General features: G+C 35.7%; 1 protein-coding gene across 2 annotated transcripts in view; it reads left to right on the forward strand.

Moving 5' to 3' along the window:
• The window catches only part of eprs1 (glutamyl-prolyl-tRNA synthetase 1), a 42,471-nt gene that overhangs the window by 8,860 nt on the left and 13,289 nt on the right, over window positions 1-20,322 (forward strand). Inside the window, exons 8-20 of one of the 2 annotated variants that reach the window (XM_009293210.5) lie at window positions 589-781; window positions 859-1,030; window positions 2,750-2,983; window positions 3,085-3,169; window positions 3,601-3,660; window positions 4,582-4,602; window positions 9,090-9,200; window positions 10,682-10,818; window positions 11,133-11,340; window positions 12,069-12,181; window positions 12,302-12,416; window positions 14,198-14,584; window positions 16,732-16,944. In XM_009293210.5, coding sequence (XP_009291485.1) covers window positions 589-781; window positions 859-1,030; window positions 2,750-2,983; window positions 3,085-3,169; window positions 3,601-3,660; window positions 4,582-4,602; window positions 9,090-9,200; window positions 10,682-10,818; window positions 11,133-11,340; window positions 12,069-12,181; window positions 12,302-12,416; window positions 14,198-14,584; window positions 16,732-16,944 — 2,049 coding nt within the window. The remainder of the gene's footprint in view (window positions 1-588; window positions 782-858; window positions 1,031-2,749; window positions 2,984-3,084; window positions 3,170-3,600; window positions 3,661-4,581; window positions 4,603-9,089; window positions 9,201-10,681; window positions 10,819-11,132; window positions 11,341-12,068; window positions 12,182-12,301; window positions 12,417-14,197; window positions 14,585-16,731; window positions 16,945-20,322) is intronic. The other variant, NM_001288652.1, reaches the window with a different exon arrangement.

Genomic DNA, 20,322 nt, shown 5'->3' on the forward strand with positions numbered 1-20,322 from the left:
CTCTGAGGAAAAGCAGTTTTTAAAGTTTTGGAGGTTTCAATTGTAAGGTCAACTCCCCATTTTTTCCCCCAATGGCTAAAGAGCAAACCCCTATTATCCAATGTCTTACCTATAAACTGAACTTAACTAGTTAACTAGTTCACCTTGTTAATCCTTTAAATTGCACTTTAAGCAGATTACTAATATCTTGGAAAATAAATAGTAAAGAATGGGAATAACAAAAGTAGTTATTAAAGAATTTAAGGAAATAAGGAAATACTTGAAATTTCAATTCAGTTCAATTAAACTCAACAAACATTGTCTATCCCCACAGGGGTTAGAAATATTGTCTTTAGACAGAGGCTCACACACAAAAGCAAAACAAAAATACACTTACACAATTATTTTAAGATCCTATTTAAAAAAAAAAAAAAAAAAAAAAAAAAAAAACAAACAATCGCAGTGGAAAAAAATCTTCATGAAAAAGAATTCACATTTCACAAGGAGGCCAATTGCTTTGCCTTCAACTAGATCTGCATTAAAGCCTCAGTGCTGTCTAGAAAATGTGCAGTTTCCAAGTAGTTATTTGTTGACATCTTTTTGCATCAGGTCATCTTGGAGGACGTAGCCATGTTGCAGATCAAACCAGATCAGTTCACCTACACAAGCGATCACTTCCCCACTATCCTGCGCATGGGAGAGAAACTTTTACAGGAGGGCAAGGCCTACATAGATGACACTCCACCAGACATCATGAAACAAGAGAGAGAGCAAAGGGCTGAGTCTCGCAACCGCAACAACTGTAAGCATCACCAGAGCTGGTCTTATTTCTTTAAAGGATATGTGTTTCGTGCTAAACATGTTTTCATCTCTGCTCAGCTGTGGAGAAGAACATGCAGATGTGGGAAGAGATGAAGAAAGGCACAGAGTTTGGCCAAACCTGCTGCATGAGGGCAAAGATTGACATGAATTCCAACAACGGATGCTTGAGAGACCCTGCGCTTTTCAGATGCAAGAACGCTGCTCATCCTCGCACCGGCACCACTTACAAGTAAGTCAGGATTGTGTTAGTGTTTATTTTGACACTTTATTTATTTAGTTTTTTCATGTTCTTTTCGTTTTGTTTTATGATGTGTAATATAATCTTAATCAGCATTGTTAAAGTGACTCGAATAAAAGATGGGGATTACTCACTGATCTTCACTGAGTAACTTTTCAAATTATAACCTTAAATTATGCTGTAATTTTTGTTTTTCTTCTACATTTATTTAATTTCTGAATTTATTACTTTAATGCTTCTGTTAAATGTGAAAATATTTAAATTATATAGTTTTTGTGTTTGTTATTTGCATGCCTGTAAAGAAAATAATTAAAGAACTTTATTACTTTGTAAGGGAGGTGTAGAAGGTGTAAAAAGGCAGTGAAAGCACAGACAGCAGCTAAAATCTCTCAGTAGTTCTACAGCTACCCTTTGTCATTTGTAAATGAATATTCGCTGCTTCTCTGCAACATCTACATTAGCAGGATGATGAAGATGAAATCAGGATGGACATTTCAACAAGACAAGGATCCAAAACGCATCCAAGAAAACTCTCAAATGCTTTCAGAGAAAGAAGATCAAGCTGTATAATGGCCCGGCCAATCACCTGACTTGAATCCACTAGAAAATACAAAAGAAAGATCAGATTTGATAGACGAGACTCACAGAATTATTAGTGTAAAAATCTATTTACACTGTTGAAGTAAAAAATCTCACACCTGAGCAATTCATGTGACTTCATTTTTTATATGAGAGTCATCTTTAAGCTGCCATCACCAAAAAAGCCTTTTATATAAAGTATTTAAACATTTCAGTAGTTCAATACTTTCTCTCCTTGTCGTTGTTATTGTAGATCTCCTTTTTCAGATTTGTTTGTTTTGTTTTACTTTTATGTTTGTATTGCAATATAATATTCTGTATATTGTTCAAGAAACTAGGCTAATAGTACAAAAGACAGACAAAACAATACAAACCACACAATATACATTAAAGAAAGACCAATATGCCAATGCCATCAAAGATGACAAATAACGCACAAATGATCAAACTTACCCCACAGAATAATTTACATGCACTACACTATCTATGTTTTGAAGAAGACTCCTCATACAATCATTGCATGCAACCTGCAGCTTATAGAGACACTTTTTTTAATATATATATATATATATATATATATATATATATATATATATATATATATATATATATATATACTTTATATATACCATAGAGGAGCTGTGAATATAGGAATGAGTTATATTGTTTGAGTTTTTACCAAAATCTGGTTCAGTTCCATGTCAATAGCTTCTTTAGAAATATTATTTTCAGGAAAAACATGATGTGTTCAATACATATATTGCCTGCTGTATTATAGTTGATGGAAAGTCTTGAAATTGCAGTTTAGCTGTTTTGTTTAGTCACAGATTTTTCAATTCATAAATCCACCTTCTTACTACATATTGCAGACACTGAAATGTGTGCAGTCATTTTGACTATAATTGTAATTAAAAGTGGAAATACTTAAGTTAAAGTTATTCAATTACAAAAATTAAAAATGGTCAAAATGACCATCTCAGTAGTTCTAGAGTTAAATAATTTTCCTTATAGACCCCTCCCACCCTCTGAAAATTACAGTTTCGCTAATATGCAGTTTTAATATGCAGTTTTTTCTAATTAACAGTAAACTAATCTGCATCATTTTCTTTCTTTTTTGCTCACTCCATCCAGAGTGTACCCCACATACGACTTTGCGTGCCCCATTGTGGACAGTATTGAGGGAGTGACACACGCCTTGCGTACCACCGAGTACCATGACAGAGACGAGCAGTTCTACTGGGTAATAGAGGCCCTCGGTCTTCGTAAACCCTACATCTGGGAGTACGCCAGGCTCAATCTTAACAATACTGTACTCTCCAAGAGGAAACTTACTTGGTTTGTCGACAAAGGCTATGTGGACGGCTGGTGAGAATTAGAAGAGCACTTACCATTCTCACTTTATATGTACAACTTTTTGAGATTGTATGGTGATTTTTCTCTTCACTACCTTTCTTTTCTTCCTGCAGGGATGACCCCCGTTTCCCCACAGTCAGAGGAGTCCTGCGAAGAGGAATGACTGTCGATGGACTCAAGCAATTCATTGCAGCTCAGGTATGTTCTTTTTTTTATTTTATTTTTTTGCAGTTGAGGTTGTGTGTTAGGAATGTACTACTGTAGGGGGAAGTGATGTCAGACAATATAATGTATTAATGGACATCTTAGAAAAAGTTTCACTTGAAATAATATTAGAATTGCTATCAAAGTTAAAGATGTGATATTACTATTGTTATTGCAATTAATAATAATAAAAAATGAATGCTATATTTGTGCTGTTTTTGCTTGACTATACCCATCGTTGATGGCATGCCATTAAATTATACATAAACCACCTTATGGGTGTTCTTAGTGATGGCACTGAAAAAATACTGTTAATTGTACACTTCATAAGACAATTTTAGGAAACAGCCTTGATTCATTAAACCATTATATTGATTCAATTATTTAATTGGTTCATAAGACATGAATTGTTTTTCTTTTTGCAGGGAGGCTCTAGATCTGTAGTCAATATGGAGTGGGACAAAATCTGGGCATTCAACAAGAAGGTAAATGTAAAAACCACATATAATGTCCTTCGTGGATATACCTGATCTCCAGCTGGTCCATGTCATCCCATTCATTCACTAATTTCAAAACCATAAACCAAACAGCTTGCTAACATCCCTGCACCCTCTCAACGATATTCTGTCAAGCAGAATTGTCATTTAAAGTTAATTATTAAGGCTACATCCTGTAATGTCTCAATCACTGCAGATATGCTCAAAATCCTTTTACATTTGCATGATTTTTTCCCCTGTCGTTTTTCTTTCTATTTATTTGTTCTGATGGCCAAATCCACTTTTTTAGTTTTTTGTTGAAGTCAGAAAACATCACTTGATTTTCTTAATATTAAACCGCAGTAATTTGACAGGAACCACTATTTCTGTGTCGCTTTCAAATGTGCTGCCATATTTTTTTTCATTATTCATATAATCATCATCTCTCAAAACCTGCCACGTTTGCAATTCTGCATCCGACACTTCATGTTCAGAGCTTTTTAACACTACTCATTACCTGCAAGCTCCAGCCTTCTATTTATTTGGATTGGCATCATTCTGTTTTTTCATTCATTTCTGTAACTGGAACAGTCCAACTGAGAATACGGTTTCTTTCTTCATTTCCATCTAATTCATTTTTGGATGAACTATTCTCCTAACACCATCAACTCTTCGAAAAATTTTATCTAAGAGCAGCAATGTTTCTATTTTTATAGAAGGAACTTTAAAAATTCCTAATTTGTTTATAGATTTTAGACACTGGCTCTAATGCACTAACACACTGGCTCTCAGCTACTGACAGACAGGTTTGCACAGTTGTGGTAATCAAGTGATTGATTGTGATCACAATGAAACACTTCCCATTCTGTCTCTCTCTGAGCTCTCTGTCCCCTTTTCTACATTAAAGAATGTCACTCTTCTGTTTACAAGCTGCCAGTTAGCTGTAAAAAGGTATTCCTACTTCTCCTCTTGTTCCTCTTCCTCACGCTTCTGCACTTCCCTGCATTGTTGGTTTCTTCTTTCCTTCTAACTTTCTATTTCCCGATCTATGGCTTTCACGGAAGTCAAGATTGATTGTCTGGCAGTCGATTTTTCATCACTCTGAAATAAAAACAATCATATGTAGTCATTCTAGACATTAAACATTAAAGAGTTAGTTTACATGCAAATTAAAATTGTTATTAATTACTCGCTCTCATGTTGTTCCAAACCCCTAACAGCTTTGTTTGTCTTCGAAAGACGAATTAAGATATTTTGGTTTAAATCTTAGGGCTCCCTCATCATCCCTCATAGATGGCAATGTTTCTGATTTGTCCAGCAGGGTACCGAAAACATCCTCAAGACAGTCTTTGTGCCTTCAGTGGCTCAATCAGCAAAAATATCAAGTTATTAGAATACTTTTTATACAAAAAATAATTACTTTTTTCAACTTTTTTAAATCTGTGTCAGTATAGGGTGCATGTTCACGTATTGGGCTTGGACATGCCTCTTATGTATTACCTCAGATGTGCATGTACTTTTTTATTTTATTTTTTTTTCAAACAGGAGTAGTCAAGCACATAGAAATACCTTGTTTAATAACATGATTTCAACCTTGTTTAATAACATAGGTAACTGCCCCTTTTATGATTCCTTTAAGTGCAAGTCAAAAAAATAACCAGACATTTCCTTTTGCAGGCTGACTGCTAATTGTTTACCAATCATGTTGAATAATCGCGTAAAAGTAGACCGATAACATTAACTTATCCTTATTAAATAACATGCATAAAGATAAATATTTTTGAGTTTGCATAGCTTAGACAGGTCTATTATAATGTGAAACTGCTCGTTTACGAACCAAAAGGAAGACTGTACAGTTCTGTACAATTCTGAGGTAAGAAAATAATTAATTTTAATTTTATTAAATGCTAATAATTTTTTTAATTGTCCCTGAATAAATGTCATTTTGTATGTATTTTGTTGAAGTCTTTGTTGAAGTATTTGGAGCTGGCTTGTAAGGTAACGGAATGAATCACGATGTTCTATTAATGCTGCTGATATAGACACGATCGTGATTTAAATTTAAAACCTATGATTATTTAATTTAAAGCTTAACTCTAGCTATTCCTGTATCTGAATCATATGTCGGTGTGATCTCTGAGTGAGTGTTGAGTGTTTGTGTGCTTCAGTGCCATGCATGTCAGTACGGAACAAGCGATTAAACTGACAAAAACACGGTTACATTATTTGGGGCTTTACTGGGACTTTTCTCGTTTGTTATCAACAAGTGAATTTATTGCTGCCGTTTCAGCAGCACAGCACAAACCTAATTAGAGAGAATGTAAAGGCATTGAACTGGCCCATCGGGCAGCATATAGGTCAATTTTGGTAGTCTGACTAATAAAGAAAAAAATAGGCTACTGGGTTTTGCGTGCTCTGTTTGCATTAATATAAAGTCGTTTAATATAAAGACTTTAAATAAAGTATTCTTAATTGTAGTTTTAAAGAGCCCCTATTATGGGTTGTTGAAAATGACCTTCCATGTAGTGTGTAACAAAGCTCTAAGTGAAGTGAAATGTACAGCTAAGGCTGAAATCTGAAAGTGGACAGTGTTTAAAACTATTGATTCATCTAAAAAAAAAAAAATCAATTCATAGTGCTTCAAATTAATCGTCTTGATAACGAGTCTTTAGCCGTTTCTGCATGATGTCAATACGAAACATAAGCCCGCCCAATTGTTGCACGCTAAAACCTTTGGCGCTGCCCACTAGCACAGTAGCAAAGAAAAAGAGGAAGACGAGCACTGTAGCAGATGCCGGTAAAATCAAGTCATGAATATGCCGTGCCCAACTGGATATTATTGGAAGTGTGAGGAGAAAGTTAGTGTTGTTTTCTCTACCCGAAAATGAAGCTGTGAAGAGTCAGTGCTTGAGGTTTATTTTTGCAAAAATACCTCAGCATTATAGCCCAGCCTGTTCCTGTCATTTTTCTGGCTAGTGCTTCAGCAATCTACATGCTTACAACGGGGGTTTCGTCTGACGTTTGTTAAAGGAAGGATCTGAAAAGACTATTGATGTATAGGACTTTAACAGAGCTTGTGGATCAGTTTCTTCTGTAAGTGTGATTTAAAATAGTTGCCTCCTTGTTTCCTCTAGCTTCCTAATGATTTATTTAATTGTCTTGTTACTTGTAACTGCTTATACTGTATCAGGTTAACTCTTTCTATTCTCATATCGCGTCTAAGTTTAGGTTCGGGGATGAGGTGTCTGAATAACACTTTTGAGAACCGGGTACTGTGCACTGTGGTTACTGTGTTTCTAGCAGCCGATCGGATCCTATACCGATGTTGATGACCCAGGGGTTTCACAGACCATACCAAAAAACTGGAAGGGGGGGTTGAGGTTTGAGATTACGGGAGTTTTCTGGGATAAATAACAAAGAGATGTTATTTATTATCACTGGAGATGGGTCTGAAATACGGTAGACTCAGGAAAAACAGGAGTGTTGACAGGTATGCTCACACATACACTTTGCACTCTGACTACTTCAATATTGTTGATAAGCCATGGTGGGCATTTCACTCTGTCTTGCACTGAACGCTGTCGATCAATCGCAACAAGCTGTCATCAGTCTAATCAGCGCAGGGGTTTGGGAACAATTGAATCGCTGAATGATTCCTATAGGAGTCGCTGGAATAATTATGTAAAAATAAATGCATACCATGCATACAAATGCAAGTGCTTTTTGACCTTGCATGCATATGAGCCTGTTGTTGGAGACCCTTAAAACTAAAATATGGCCTTTTTTATTGTATAATAGGGGCTCTTTAATAGTAGTATGTCCCCACGGGCGGACACTTAATGGACACTTTGTAGAAATCTCATTCGAGTTCATAAAGTGATAGTTCACCCAAAAATGAAGATGGAATCACTTTTTAGTCATCCTCAAGTGGCTATTAACCTTTTAATTTACTTCTGTTGCACACAAAAGACATTTTGAAGAAAATATGAAATTTTATGTTTTTTATAATGAAATGATTACAGTAAAAACAATCGCATTAACAACACAATTGAGTTTAATGCTGAATACACTAAAGGGTGATTTATACCACTGCGTAGAGTGATCGGCGTGACCCACAGCACCTACCTTGTGCATAGTCGTTCATTTATAGTTCTGCATGCTGTTTGTGTTTGGGTGTTTTATTTTTGTTCTGAACGCTAAAACTCACTTAGTCAAAGGCGGGAACCTCTGGACCTACAACAACTTTAATATAAAGGTAAACACAAAACAAAAGTTTCCATCTGGAGTTCTTTCACAGCACTGGTCACTTCACAATCGCTCCATCAGGCTCACTGCTCTCAGCACCACCCACGCTCATCACCGATACCAAGCCGATCAACCACAGATCCTGTCCGACGCGTCGTTGCGATGTGTAGTAATATTTTTTGAGAGGTGCGCATCAGCTTCAGCGTCAGCCACGGCGAGGGTTATGTGACCACACGACCATGCGCTTGATACAGAAGTATAAACCAGCATTAAGCTGCACGTGTTATTGACTTGATTTGATTTGCTCCCCGATGTCTTGTGCAATGTCCTCTATCCATTGAGTATTTACATTTTTAAAAGTCCAATTCATTTACAAAATAAACAAAAGGTTAAATTTAAATGTGAAATGACGATCTCTGTCAGCGATATTCGGCCCAGCCCACTCTCCCAATCATTTTTTCTCTCTTTTCAAATGTGATGGTGGGCCTGATTCTCTGATTTAGAGAATCGATTGTTCTTGATATCAGTCATATCTTCCTTAGAGATATATTGATAAACCACTGTCCAACAGTAGCGCATGTTCATTTTTATGATGCAGTCAAAGGTGTCATTGAACTGTACAATTAAGTGTTTGTATCATCTACTGAAATGTTGCCATTTTTTGACAACCATGCATTTTGAATTTATTTATGGCACAATTTCTTTCTTTCTCTCCCTCTTCCTCCCATCAGCAGCTTGTCTGTGTTTGTGCTTTCGCTCATTTCCTCCCCTCATACAGCTTCTGGCAGATACAATAGAAAGTGGAATAAAAAATCCAAACATTACTTTAGAACAGTTTACTGTCTTCAAATTCATTTAGCTTCTTCGCTCCCAAGTGACACGTCTCAAAGCTGTCACTATTGATTTCCTTCTGAAAACCTGATGATGGCGGTCAAGTCCCTCGCGTATTAGTCATTAATGCAGAAACGGTTGGTGTTTATTGCTGTAATTATGCACCTCAGTGGCTGTTAGAGTTGTTTGGTGCAGTGTTTGGCTTTCCCTGCTCTTCATGTCACTTGTTTGTACCTGTTCTCACACATCTCGTTTCATCTGTCTGTCTGTGCACAGCAACGTGAGAGATTAGCTGTTTTCAGGTGGACTCTTTTCTAATAAGTTATTTGTTTTTCCATTTCTATCTCAATCTCACTCTATAGGTCATTGATCCAGTTGCCCCAAGATTTACCGCCCTGCTAAGCTCACAGGTTATTCCAGTCTGTGTTTCTGAGGCCAAAGAGACGATGAAAGAGGTTCCCAAACATCCAAAGGTACTAAAACTGCATACACACATTTATTTATTTTTTTTGCTTTTTTTTCAAGTTTTGTTTTGTTCAAATTTTGTATTGTTTTGTTCAGCTTTTGTTTTGTTCAACTTCTTTTGTTTTGTTCAGCTTTTGTGTTGTTTTGTTAAACTTTCTTGTTCTGTTTTACTTTTGTTTTGTTCTGTTTAACTTCTGCTTTTGTTCAATTTTTGTTTTGTTCAACTTTTGTTCTGTTTTACTATTGGTCTGTTTTGTTCTACTTTTGTTTTGTTTAACTTTTGGATTGGTTCGTTCAACTTTTGTGTTTTGTTAAGCTTTGGCTTTTTTGTTCAACTTGTTTTTTTTTTTTTTTTTTTAACTTTGTGTCTCTGTTTTTTTCCAGTTTTGTTTTGTTACACATTTTGTTTTGGGTTTAACTTTAGTTTTGTTTAACTTTTGGTTTGGTTTCTTCAACTTTTGTTTTTGTTAAACCTTTTTTGTTCAACGTTTGTTTTGTTTTGCTCATTTTTGTTTGGTTTTGCTCAACTTTTGTTTCGTTCAACTTTTGATTTTTGTTTTGTTTTACTTTTTTGTTTTGTTAATTTTTTTTCACGTTTTGTTCAAGTCTTCATAAAATTTCTTGAAGGTTGTTAAGCATATATCCAATATGATTATACGCAATATAACCAGTCTAATGGTAAAACATGAAAACAAAAATGCTTGAAGAAAAAATAGTACTTAAAAAGAAGAATAGAAAATGTGTTTTTAAAACATGTTTATGCTTCTGAGCAAAGGATTTCTAGGATGCACTTTTCTATAATTGAATTAACCCATTTATTTAATTCTGTACATCCACACACATTTGAAGATATGTCTGTAGCATAAAAAAACTTTCTTTTTTTTTTTTTTTTTGGAAAATGTTCATTCTCGTCAATTCATCTGTGGGTTGGTATTAGTTTGTGTGAGAGTTAGGATTTTAAATTGAGCTTTGTCAAGTAGCTTGGATGTTACAGGTGCTGGAAATTTTTGAAAATGCCTGAATTCTAATCTAGTATTTTTAAGGTTTGATAAAGAGTTTGGATTAAGTGCCTGAAACTGCTTTAAAAAATATAATTGTGTTGCTTTCATATTGATTTGTTACTAAATAGCTGATAAATAATTAACTATTTAGATAATTTTGCTTAAAATGAGAACTCTGGAGTCTGTACATATGCATGTAATGTGACCTGGCCACCTTTTTTCACATTTAAGATGCGAGCAAATTAGATTAAAGAGTAAATGACAATAATTTAACATTGGCCTAGAGACAAAATAAATACTATACTATACTACAGAGTACTTTAACAAATGGCATCAGATATAATGTCATCTGACATGAATATGTAATTTGCCTCACTTGTAAAGTTATGGAAAAGTTCGAAACTGCACTAATGTGCTTGAAGTGCTTAAATTTGACATTGAAAAATGTGTAAGAACCCTGAGCAATTACATGTTTTGTGCATTCTCAGAATGCAGATGTGGGATTGAAGCAGGTGTGGTATGGACCGAAGGTGTTTATTGAGGGCGCTGATGCTGAAACTTTCACTGAGGGCGAGATCGTCACCTTTATCAACTGGGGAAACATCATTATCACCAAAATCCACCGGTAAATGTTTAGAACATGATTAAAGCAGGCGTGCGAAGCCTTAACACAGTACTTTTTTTGCTACCAGATTTTACTCCAAAAAAAACTATTAGTAAACTTTCTATTGGAACATATTTTTAGATTGTATGTATTGATTTGTTATAAATGATTCTCTAATTTGCTGAAAGCTGAATTTTCATATGACATAAATTCATTCAATCATTGCCACATGGTCTTTCAGATAATATCCTAATATGTGACCCCGGACCAGGTGTGTTTGTTTTTGTGGTTACATGTTGATATACTTCTGATGTCTTGTGTCCTGATGTGTGCAGGGACAGTAGTGGAGCTATCTTGTCTCTGGACGGTCATCTGAACCTGGAGAACACCGATTATAAAAAGACCACCAAGATCACCTGGCTTGCTGAATCCAGCCGTGCCTCTTTCGTGCCTACTGTGTGTGTCAACTACCAGCACCTCATTACTAAACCAGTCCTGGGAAAAGACGACGATTTCAAGGATTACATCAACAAGAACAGCAAGGTGTGCTACTTAAGTCTGTTTGTCTCAATTGTTTGTGTATATAGAAATAGAAAACTAATCTAAATCTATTCCAGGGGTGGCAAAGTTGCATTTTCAGCACCAATATTTGAGTTTTCTTTCTTTACGTGATCCTTCAGAAATTATTTTAATTTGCTGCTCAAATAAAACTTATTATTATTATTAATTATAATATTAAATACTGTTGTCGCTGTTATAACCTTTGTAATTTTTAAATAATTTTTTTCAAGGTTTTTAATGCATAGAAAGTTGTAAAGAAAAAAATATTTTATATATTTTATTTACATTTTTATGCAGTTATTTTAAACATTTCATGTCTTAATTTCCGCTCAGTTTAATTGCTGAACATTTGATCATTTTAATTCTTCCTCACTAATTACACTTTTAGAAAATGGATTTATATGGGGTTTTTGTTCATAAAATCAAGAAGCATTTTCTAGACAAGCAAAAAGTATAGTTGTTTTTAGAAATATTTAGTCAAAAAATCAGTTTTTTTTTTTTTTGCCTGTTTAACCAAAATCTAACTTTTTTCTGAAAACAACACAATATTTTTATGCATGTCTAAAAAATGCTTCTAGATATAAGACTTTTTTGACATTTGAATAAGAAACAAGACAAAAACGAGACATTTTGTACATTTTAAGGGCCACAAGCATTTGAATGGTTGTGTATATTTTGTTCAAATGTATTAAAATATAATGTGTCTCCAGATAGAGGAGAAGATGATAGGAGACCCTTGTTTGAAAGACTTGAAGAAAGGTGACATCATACAGCTGCAAAGACGGGGTTTCTATATCTGTGATCAGCCTTATGAGCCAATCAGGTAACACCTCTAATCAAGTCTGAATTTTAAATGAACCTGTTTTAACTGTACAAATATACATGTAAACTGTCTGATTTATGCTCTGTTTGTGATTCTGTGCTTCATTTGAATTTCATGTAGCCCTCACAGCTGCAGGGAGAGTCCCTGTGTCCTGCTTTACATCCCAGATGGACACACGAAAGAGATGCCCACTGCTGGCTCCAAAGACAAGAGCAAGAGTCAGCCAGCCAAACCTGTGAGTTCATAACTGGATCTTTTCAGTCTCCGCTTATGTGTCATATTGGACATCCAGTTCATATAATTCAAAGATGTCTATGCTTAATTAACCACTGATAAGGTGTATTGATTTTTTTGTAAAAAAAGAAATAAATAAATAAAACATAACATTTTTTTAAAAAAGCACAATTTTAAAAGCAAAAAACAGATTTATAGGTGCAGTAGGTGTTCTGCCAAAATGCTAACTGGTTGGGATAATATCTTTTAAACACAGCCACCCCTCCTGAAATCACAATCGCGTGCAATAAAGATGGCAGAGGGGGGTGTCGCGGACATAAGTTAAGAGCTGGGGAGGTTGGTTGTCGCGGATGAAAGTGGAGAGGGTTCGAGAGTCGCAGGTTAAGGTGAAAAGCAGACAGCGGAGGAGGGCGGTTGAGGAGGAGGATCGCTAAAATGAGGTGCCAGATCAGATTTCAGAGGTTCTTTATCCGGATCCAGCGTGTACCGGCACAAATAAGCCCTGGCTGAACAACACTTCCATGCACATAACCCATTCGTATAACAACCCAATTTACATCACCTTTGCATGGCTACAATAGTTTTAAAACATAACATAACCTGTCTAAAAGAAATATTTCAGCCATGGTGTCGTCCTTCCTCCAGCGTGCAAAAGTAACTCCAATATTGATTCAGGATTTTTAAAAGTTTTAATTCAGCATTTGTTTTTACTGGTCTCTCTCTTTCTCTCTCTCTCTCTCTCTCTCTCTCTCTCTCTCTCTCTCTCTCTCTCTCATGCAAATGTCGGATATGCGTGAACTGTTGAGTGGATGAACAAATCTACATTTGTTGACAGACAGTTTTTTTTGTCTTATGCCTTACCTAGAATATAAAAATACATGTTAATACATTTAGATCATTTACTTTAATCATTACTATTGGAATGTGAAGAGCCTTTCAACCAGCACAACAAAAAATGTTTCTGAAGACAATCACCTACTGCACCTTCAATCATTTATTTTTTTTATCCAGACTTTTTCTAAAATTACCCTGACATTAGAAAAAAATGAATAATTCTCTATTTTCATAAAGGTTTTACATGGAGGGTTTCATGAAGGTTTTAGGATACAACAGTTGTCCTTTGAGTCGATTTTGACCTGTCAGCAATAAAACAGTTTTTACACCACATAAACTAATGGCATCCCCCATCCCAGCACACACAAACAGAATAAGAATCTGCTGCTTTAACTTTTATGAATATTGCCTTGCATATGTTTTTAGCAAATATATTTAGCATTAGAAAAATACCCTTTACGTTAGTTGAAAACCTGAATTTTACTCTTCTTTAGTCAAAAACCACACATCTTTTTTTACAAACTTAAACAACAAAGTTAAAGATATTGTTCTCCATTCAGTTATTTTTAACAATTCAACATCATGTTTTAACCAAAAATCAAAACATCTATGCAGGTACATTGAGCATTAGAAAAATGCTCTTTACTTTAGTCAAAAACCAGTGCTGCCCTCTGATTGAAGATTGATGAAATACTGCACACCGAGTAAAAAACTAAACATTCACAGAGTTTGTAATGAAGATGAGGTTGTTTCTTCTTGCAGACTGGATTTGAAAATTAAAATAAAATGTAGCTGCTTTATTTTAGAGGTTTAGTGAAGGCAGGTAATTTTTGACCCAAACGGTGAACAGGGTACAACAGATTTAAAAAAAACAGTTTAAAAAAAAATCATTGACAATCAATCGATGAATCATTTGCATTCCTAAGTTATATATGATTTTTCATTTAGGTGAAAGCTGAACCTGCCCCTCCAAGCAAAGCGAAGTCTGCTCCTTCCTCCAACCCCACACCATCCGCTCCAGGAGACGCTTCTGTCATATTGTCCAACATCATGGCTCAGGGTGATGCAGTCCGACAGCTCAAGACAGAAAAGGCCCCTAAAGAGCAAGTAGATGCAGCTGTAAAGCAGCTTTTGGCATTGAAGTCTGAGTTTAAACAGCTGACTGGACAGGAGTACAAACCTGGTATGACCCTGCCCGCTTCTGCCCCAGTGCAGAAAAGTTCTGCCCCGACTCTGGCAGCAGCTCCAGGCCCTGCCTCCACTGGATGTCCGTTCACTCGTGTTTCTGAGCAGGGCGAGTTGGTGCGAAAACTGAAGGCTGAAAAGGCGCCTAAGGTCAGTTTTAGTGGCTGTTACTTAATCAGCTGCCAGCTATGCAGGATACATTCACTAATCAAAGCTAAATGTTTAGAGTTTGAACCTTTTGCCATTCAAATTAATCTCTTAAAATGGCTGTATTAAGGCCATTTGTTAGCTTGATATTAGAAAAAAAACTGACATTATGATATGTATATACAGTATATGAACAATAGTTTTAATAACTCAGCTCTAATAGCTGATTTATTTGATCTTTTTTATGATGACAGTAAATAATATTTTACTAGATACTTTACAAGACAATAATATTTAGCTTAAAGTGACATTTAAAGGCCTAACTAGGTTAGATTAACTAGGCAGGTTAGAGTAATTAGGCAAGTTATTGTACAATAATGGTTTGTTCTGTAGATTGTTGAAAAAAATATATAGCCTGTAGGGGGGAATAATTTTGACCTTAAATCGTTTTTAAAAAATTAAAAACTGCTTTTATTCTAGCCAAAATAAAACAAATAAGGAGACATTAAAGTGCAATTCAAAGGCTTAATAAGGGTAATTAAGCAGGTCAATGTATAACAGTAGTTTCTTCTGCAGACAATCAAAAAATATATTGCTTAGGGAGCTAATAATATTGACCCTAAAATGGGTTTTAAAATATTTAAACCCGCTTTTATTCTAGCTAAAATAAAACAAATAAGCCTAGAAGAAAAAATATAGGAAATACTGTTAAAATTCCTTGCTCTGTTAAACATCATTTGGGAAATATTTATAAAAAACAAAAATTCTCAGGAGCGCTAATAATTTTGACTGCAACAGTAATCGTTTAAAATAATCTTAATTACAATAATGACCAAAATAATCGTGATTATGATTTTTCCCAAAATTGAGCAGCCCTACTGTGTAATCTTTATTGTATAAATCATTAAACACAATTTTTGTTTAAGCTGCAAATATATACGTATATTAAAGTGTTTCCTCTAGGAATTTTTTCCAGCTGTGGTGGCAGGCCTTTTACACAGATGCTCCAGCTATTTATTGCGTTATTTCATTGACAAATGTTGTGAGCGCTGTATTACAAGTCGAGATGCATTCATGTAATACAAGTATTCAAATTTCTTTACTGGAACGCCGATTTCCTCTGTTTGTGTGCAAAACTTGCACGCCCTAAAATATATGCTGGTTAATTGCAGATTTTCTTGTGTGCTCTTAAATAAACGCTGCTGAACTGCGTTTATGGAACGAGTTTTGTCTCCAACATTTATTAAATTTGCTAGGAAGACCTACACAACGGCATTAATGCGTCCTGAAGTAAAATGAAACAACAATAAACTCCAGAAAGACAAAGTCATTGTGATGTTATGCAGAGCCATAAACCTTTATCTATAAACAAAAGGATAATTATAGAAACTGTTCATCTTAACTGAAAGCTGCGTGGTGTTTGCTGGACTCGCGCATCGCGCAGCCCTATCAGTCTGTCAGTCAGTATGTAACCTTAAAGGGTTAAAAAAAATAGCACAGCACTACTACTGTTACAGTTACCATTTTGTTATAATTCACTTACATTTTAATACTTTTTGGTGCAATTATAACCCGCTATTATAAAAACAGCAGCAACTGAAGGTTTTGAATAAAAAGCTGTAATGTAACCATGGTGGGAATGAATTTTGGTGTGAAGAACAAATGTAGCGGAAACCATAATTTTAATTTGATATAATATAAATTAATAGAATGAATAAAAAGTAAGGCTTTATTAAAAATTATACAGGGTTTTGTTTTTAGAAACTTAAACAACAAACTTAAATATAAATAGTCTTCATTCAGTTTTTTTAACATTTCTGCAACTAACTTCTTAACCAAAAATCCAAACAAGATTTAAAGGAATTTTCTTTTTTTTTTTCTTTCTTTTTTTTTTTGCAACATTAGTTAATTGTGTAACATTGCATAGAATTTTCATTCAAGTAAAGTAGCTTTCTCTTGGCCTTACACAGAAGTCCTGATTACACATATTTTTATTGAAATTACTGAATTTCACCAGTTAAAAAAAAGAAATTCTGCCGCTTTAGATCATAGCTGCATGTTAAAATGTAGTATGCAATCAGCTTACTAAATTATGAATAAAAGAATGAATTTTAAGTGAAGTGATTGATTGATTGTTCTTTATTTTGTAGGAGCAAATAGATGCCGCAGTGAAACAGCTCCTGGCATTCAAAGCTGAGTTTAAACAGCTCACTGGTCAAGATTACAAACCAGGCATGGCTCCTCCCACAGCATCTCCCCCAGAGCCCGCCCCTTCATCGAACTCCTCTCCTGCTGGCATTTATGAGCGTGTGTCTGAACAGGGGGAGCTGGTCAGAAAGCTAAAAGCAGAGAAAGCACCAAAAGTGAGATCACACTTCTTTTTGATCTGTTGTTTGTTGTGTAATTATTGTTTTGTTTGGGGGGATTTTTTTGCTTCCATGCAAGCCCGGATTGGCTAATCGGGAGAACCGGGAGAATTCCCGGTGGGCCGGTCCGTTTTTTTGGCCACGAGGGCCGGTGTCCCTAGCTGCTTGCACTCTCAGCAATTGCACTTTTTTTTCATTTATTTATTTATTTGACCATAGCCTCACTCTTTTTATTCATTATTTTGCCGCAGCTCCGCTCTTTTTATTTTTTTTCTCACAGCCCCGTAAACAAAATGCAGCCTGCAGATTATTAATGATGTAACTATCATCATTCGACTCTAAACAGCGGCACCTTAGTGAATGTAAGAATTTGAATAATTAATATTGATTAGTAAATCAGATGATTCACTATATTAATAAATCTCACATAACTTGATCAGAAATCTAAAAAGGAGAGAAAAAGATTGAGCCATCAATAAATGTCTTGCAAGTCATAGTGCAATATCTGTTTTTTATTCCATCCTTATCAGATTAATAGCGCCACTGTGGTGCAGTGGTAAGCACGTTTAATTATGACACGGCCGACCCCTGATCGAACCTCATCTAAAATTGTTTTTTTTTTTTTCAATTTTTTATTGTTAAGACATATATTGTTAGGGTTGTTGAAAATTTTAGTTCTAAAGCAGCTGTTTTCTTGAAAAAAGACATGAAAGTGTCCTGAATTGAAATTGAATTGTAAATGACCTTATTTTAATAGTCAGTCGTGAACTGAGATGGGCCGGTCTAAGGCTTGAAACTCCAGGGCTGAAAAGGAGTCCCACTCCGGCTCTGCTTCCATGTGTATTATTCTTCATTTAATTATTTGGTAACACTTTACAATAAGGCTGTTTTAGTTAGTGTTAGTCAAGTCAATATATTTACTGACATGAAGAAACAATGAATTTATACAGTACATTAATTACAGTATTTATGTTAGTTCATGAAAATGAAGTTGTTCATTATTAGTTCATGTTAGCTCTGATTGCATTAACTAATGTTAACAAACATAAATTTGGTTGTGTTTTTTATTAAAACAACACTATGATTTAATAGTAAGTGCTGTACAAGTATTGTTCATTATTAATTCATGTTAGTAAATACATTAAGCTTAATGAAACCTTATTGTAAAGCCTCCTTTCCACTGCACACGACAAGCGACAGGTTGGAAGTCGTTCATTTTCAATACAGAGTAGTCAAGAAACTGCGTGAAGTTGCGATCATTTCCATGTGTAGAAAATTCCGATCTGAATTGAGCTGCAAATCAGTTGATTATATTTGAACTCCTGCAACTAGAACGTGTGCAACCGGCTGACCGGATGTGATGTATTCCAGTGTTGTCCAAGCAAATCTGTGTGTGCAAGATGTGAAATACTACTTTTTTGTTATTTTTTAATTAGAAAAAATTCTAAGAAAAGGGTCATGACACCCCCACTTTCGGTTCAGGTCTATCTCAGAATCTTTTCAAAAGATGCATCATAATGGTCGTAGGGGAGCGAACAACTGTTGTCAGTTTGCTGAACTTGACTCACAAAATGAGACGCAAATCGTGAGGAGGCGCATGATTTTATAGTTTACAAAGTCAAAATGCAAAGAAATAAACAGTAATTTAATGCCTTGCTACATTGTCATTTTTAATTTCATATACAGATAACCACAATTTATATCATTATAAAGATAATCGTGTTCATATAAACACTATAAATGAGGACTTTTCCCCCAATACCTGGGTCTGAATGCAGACTCAGTGCAGCAAGTCTCTTGCCCTGTCTATTTTAACCATTAGCCCTGTTGGTAATCTAGAGGATTTTGGCAAACACAGCAGCACGGCGATGTGTCTAAATGTGAACGAACTCCTGATAAAAGACAACGTCTGCCATTCTCCAATTCTCGTACTGCTCCCCCGACAAAAATGCTTGCTGCACACAAACAGCTTTGCTGTATCGGCCCTGACAGTATCGGGGGGGGAAAAACATGCAACAAACCCTGTGGATCATGGAAATAAACACATACGACCCTTCATGAACAGCTAAATACTGTGTGCTGTGGGTCCGTGTCTCACAGCTTGGCACTGGCAGGTCTGCCTTGCCTTCAGAGAGCATGTGCAGTCATGAATATTTAAGAAGCCGGCTCTTTTCATAGGATAAGAAAACTCAGCTATGAATATTAATGTGAAACTGACGCATCATCTTTGCACTTGCAGTTGTGCGCTACGCCGCACAATTCAAATGTTTTATAATTTTAAACCCAGAAGCTGAAATTAGCTGAAAAAGCTCAAAATTATCTGTTTTTTTTCCTACAATTACAACTAATGCCGAGTTCAGACTGCATGATTTTAAAAGTAGTCGTGTCACAGATGTTTTCACACTGCATGACTATCTGGGCTAGCGTTTCGTCGCTGCTTTGTTTACACTGCAAGATGGTTCGGCGATATGGACATTCACATTGCATGACTTTACTCTAGGGAGAATCGCCGACAACTTCGTCCAAGCTACGTCTCTCAGCCAAAAACATGTAGTATATCTTTTGTTATTAACTACACATTGAGAAATAAGCCTTTAATGGGGAACATGTACATGTTTGCTCACCTGGGTTTAAAGGGAATTAGCCATTTCTCCTCAACTTAAGTTGATAATAAACTTATTTCTTTCTTTATGAAACGTCAAACAGACACGGTTGCTCCTGAGTCCTGTCAAACCTCCACTAGTTTTTCCTCCATTTTGTGGGTCCAATTAAACCGAAAAAGAGCGCTTTTAACTTCTCCCCCAGCCTACCACTGGCCTGCAGCAGGTATAAACACGCACACGCAAGTGAATGCTGCTCTCTTTTTGGCTGTAGGCGATCGCTGATGTTATGCCGAGTTCAGACTGCATGATTTTAAAAGTAGTCGTGTCACAGATGTTTTCACACTGCATGACTATCTGGGCTAGCGTTTCGTCGCTGCTTTGTTTACACTGCAAGATGGTTCGGCGACATGGACATTCACATTGCATGACTTTACTATAGGGAGAATCGCCGACAACTTCGTCCAAACTACGTCTCACAGCCAAAAACATGTAGTATATCTTTTGTTATTAACTACACATTGAGAAATAAGCCTTTAATGGGGTAGAACATGTACATGTTTGCTCACCTGGGTTTAAAGGGAATTAGCCATTTCTCCTCAATGTTGATAATAAACTAATTTCTTTCTGTATGAAATGTCAAACAGACACGGTTGCTCCTGAGTCCTGTCAAACCTCCACTAGTTTTCCTCCATTTCGTGGGTCCAAATAAACCGAAAAAGAGCGCTTTTAACTTCTCCCCCAGCCTCCCGCTGGCCTGCAGCAGGTATACACA

Source organism: Danio rerio, chromosome 17, assembly GCF_049306965.1.
Source record: "Danio rerio strain Tuebingen ecotype United States chromosome 17, GRCz12tu, whole genome shotgun sequence".
NCBI classification, from domain to species: Eukaryota; Metazoa; Chordata; class Actinopteri; order Cypriniformes; family Danionidae; genus Danio; species Danio rerio.